Genomic DNA, 3,994 nt, shown 5'->3' with positions numbered 1-3,994 from the left:
GCGAACCCATTTCTGGTAACCTTGGAATAAGTGTCTGAGCAGCGCATCTTCTTCTTCGGCTATGGACCTGAATCCCGCAGCAGCTGCATGAACAGGAGGGGACCCGAATTAACTGGGGAGGTGGGACAGCTGACCCTACATCTCCAAACTGGACCGTCGTGTGTTTCCAGACAGCCTGATTCAGCGAGGCAGGACTAAGGCTCCTGGGCTTCTCAGTCAACATTCTCCTGTTCCACCTCAGCTCCCTCCCCAACCACACGTAAATACTCTCCTTCTGTTTCTTTAATGTGGTCCCTGTCTGTGACCGTGGATGTTCACCAACCATCCTGTGGTCATCTTTCTGTGATGGATGTGAAGTTGAATCAATATGCTGTACATCCTAAATTTACACAAGGCTATATGTTGATTACATCTCAATAAAACTGGAAGAAATAAATAAATAAAGGTAGGCTCTATACTTTTCCCTGGAGGAGAGCATGGCAAATCACTCCAGTATTCTTGCCTGGAGAATCCCCATAGACAAAGAAGCCTGGTGGGCTACAGTCCATGGGGTTGCAAACGGTTGGACATGACTGAAGTGATTTAGCATGCATGCAGACTCTGTACTTAAGCCAGAGCTTAATTTTCTCATAGGACTTTCCCATCATGAGGTCATCACTTGACCCCCGAAGGATCACCCACAGCGCCCGCCTTGTCCTGTCTCACCTCCTGATGATTGCGGTCTCTGCCTGCATGCAGTACCCACCGCCGCGCCTGGCCTGGCCTCTCCACGTCCCTTTCACAATCTGTCTGTATTTGTCTTTGTCTGTCCTCCCCTCGGGGTCGACGAGGGCAGGCACACTCCACGTTGTTTGATGATGTTCATCCAGCACATAGCACAGTGCTCAGCCACACCAGGAGCTCACTGTGTATCTGTCTAATGAATGAGCCAATGGAGGGAGTGGCCAGGGCCATTTCCCACGCATCCAGCCTGTGGTCACAGAACACCCGCCACGTGGCCTGTCTGCTCTGTCCTTTCCTTCTGTGCAAGACTTCCCTTACAACAGCCAGCTTCTGACAACTCTTCTCTGCCCCTAAATGTTCGAAAGTCCTAATTTCAAGCTTTAACTCTCAAACTGAAGAAATGGTTTAGGAATGTGGTCTCGAGGTCAGTTTTGTTTCTTTTCAGGGCTGTGCTATCCAATTTCAAACCAGGAAGATTTTCATTGTTTTATACATATTTTTTAATTTAAAAGATTTTAAAAATTAATTAATTATGGCTGCAGCAGTATGTGCAGGATCTTAGTCCCCTGACCTGGAATCAAACCTGTGCCCCCTGCATTGGAAGCTCAGAGTCTTAACCACTGGACCACCAGGGAAGCCCCTCCTGGTTGTTTTAACTATGCTCCCCTTCCTCTGTCCAGGATGCTCTTCAGTCCTACAGTGACTCATTCCACACCCTCTGCTTTCCCATAGAAAACCTTCTCTTCCCACTGAGAGACACACACATGATGGGCAAGGTCATGTGCAAGACACAGCCCCACATTTGACCAATGAAAACCATGAGATGCTTTGTGGAAAGAAAAGCAAAGTCACACTCATTCCCCACAGATGCGTGGGACCTCCACTTCACTGGGGAGATGATTCTCAGCGTAGTTGGTAACCCCCTCCCAGGGTGAGCAGGGCGTGGATAATGGGTCTGATGCTCTGGGTGCCGCACCCTCTCTCTTCTGCACCAGAAAGCTGACGAAGATGCATCTGAGTGGTAGAGGTGCGGCCTTACATTTGCACTTACAAAGGGCTGGGCTTTCCTAGTGGCTCAGTGGTTAAAAAAAAAAAATCCACCTGCAATGCAGGAGACGTGGGTTTGATCCCCGGGTCGGGAAAAATCCCCTGGAGAAAGAAATGACAACCCGCTCCAGTACTCTTGCCTGGGAAATCCCAAGGACATAGGAGCCTGGTGGGCTATAGCCCAAGGGTTTGCAAAGAATCAGACACAGCTGAGCACACCCATAGACACTCAAAGGGCCAGCCAGTCTTAAACTTGGATACTTCATCTATTCTTAGCCAGCAGAACTGCACTGAAGAGCAGGTCAGCGAGTGGCGGCCAGGACAGCCCTCTGTACAGGCCCTAAAACCTTCCTGGAAATGTGGGCAGTGGGAGGAACAGAGAATCGAAATTTCCTGAAGCCATCTGAGAGAGGAGGCTGCCCTTCACGAACTCCCTACTGGATATCCGGGCTTAGCTTCCTTCCAAATACCAGGCAGCTCTGATGGCTCCCAGCTCCTCTGCGGGTACCGCCCTGACCTCAGACCCCATCACCTCCCCCATGGATCCGTGCGCTGCCCGCTAATTGCTGCGCTCACCTCTTCACCGTCCGTTTTCCACCCAGCAGATGGATCATTGCTTAAAAGCTGGGGAGGATTATGTCAGCTTCCTGCTCAAATCCTCCCCGTGGTTTCCCATCAGACTTGGGAAAAAACAGCCCAGTTCTTACCATGGCCTCCCAGGCCTTTCAGAGTGCCTACCCACTCCCACCCGGGCCTCGCCCCTCATCCCCAGGACCTCAGGCACACCATACACACACACCACACACACACCACACACACATCATATCCACTACACACACCATACACACACTGTACTCACACCACACACCATACACACCACACACACCACACACAGACCATACACACACCACACACACCACATATACAGCACATATCAAACCCACAACACACACCACACAATACACCTACAGACACCACACACACCACACACGCCACACATGGACCATACACACACCACACAACACATATATACTATACACACACCACACACACCACATTCACATCATATACATACCACGCACACCATACGCACACACACACACAACACACACCATACACACAACACACAGAGATCGTACCCAGCACACACACACCACACACATACCCACCATGCACAATACACACACCACACATACCACAAACACCAAGCACCACATACCACACACATACCCACCACAAACAACACACACCACATGCACACCACACACACAACTCACACACCAGGCACCACGTACCACACATACCCACCACGATCACTACACACAACACACACACCCCACATCCATCACACACAACACCCACCGCACACACACACCATGCACCACTCACGCGTACCGAATGGGCTTCTTAGCTGGAACGGCCTGACGCCATCGTGGTTTGGGACGTGTGAGAAGCATCCTAAGAAGGGCAGAGACTGGGCCGCGGAACTTCCTTCCTGGCAGGATAACTTTATCGTCAGTTTGCAGGCAGTGGGAGCTGCGTGCTGGGAAGGGTCCCCTAAGACTGTGACCTGACCTTCCCCAGCCCCTGCAGCCCCCAAGCCCACCCGCTCTGAGAGGACGGCTGGACCCTGCTCTTCACCAGCTTCCAGAGGGAAGCGAGCAGACGTGCTCTCAGGACTGTGTGGGTTCTGACCCTGTGATCCACGTCAGAAGCCGAGCTGCCATCTGAGTTGAGGAGGAAAAGGTGTAGCTCTGTCCTGGCTCTTACAGGCTGGATGTTTGTCCTGTAAAATCCATATGTTAAAGCCCGAACCCCCAGCATGACTGCATTTGGAGACATGTGTGCGTGCCAAGTTGCTTCAGTCATGTCTGACTCATTGTGAACCTACTGGCTATAGCCCGCCAGGCTACTCTGTCCATGGGATTCTCCAGGCAAGAATACTGGAGGGGGTTGCCGTGCTCTCCTCCATGGGACCGTCCCAACCTAGGGATTGAGCCCACATCTCCTGCAGTTCCTGCACTGGCAGGTGGATTCTTTACTGCTGAGCCACCAGGGAAGCCAGCATTTGGAGACAGGACCTAAAAAGAGGTAATTAAGGTTAAATCCGGTTATAGGGGTGGGGCCCTAGTCTGACAGGGCTGGGGTCCTCATAAGAAGAGGGGGAGACCCCTGGACTCTCCTCCGGCTCGCACAGAGGGGAGTTCATGTGGAGACACAGCCA

At 51.8% G+C, this 3,994-nt stretch overlaps 1 protein-coding gene across 1 annotated transcript in view; it reads right to left on the bottom strand.

The window, feature by feature from the left end:
- CHRNB3 (cholinergic receptor, nicotinic, beta 3 (neuronal)) overlaps positions 1 to 3,612 on the bottom strand; it is a 20,889-nt gene extending 17,277 nt beyond the window's left edge. The window contains exons 1-4 of the mRNA XM_010846447.1: positions 3,377 to 3,612; positions 3,160 to 3,228; positions 1,700 to 1,737; positions 8 to 83 (exon numbers count right to left, since the gene is read on the bottom strand). Of these exons, the coding sequence (XP_010844749.1) occupies positions 8 to 83; positions 1,700 to 1,737; positions 3,160 to 3,228; positions 3,377 to 3,612 (419 nt within the window). The remainder of the gene's footprint in view (positions 1 to 7; positions 84 to 1,699; positions 1,738 to 3,159; positions 3,229 to 3,376) is intronic.
- Between the last annotated feature and the right edge of the window lie 382 nt (positions 3,613 to 3,994).

Source organism: Bison bison, unplaced genomic scaffold (genome assembly GCF_000754665.1).
Source record: "Bison bison bison isolate TAMUID 2011002044 unplaced genomic scaffold, Bison_UMD1.0 scf7180017864236, whole genome shotgun sequence".
NCBI lineage: Eukaryota > Metazoa > Chordata > Mammalia > Artiodactyla > Bovidae > Bison > Bison bison.
Note: the sequence above shows the minus strand (reverse complement) of the source record. Positions and strands in the feature narration are given on the sequence as shown.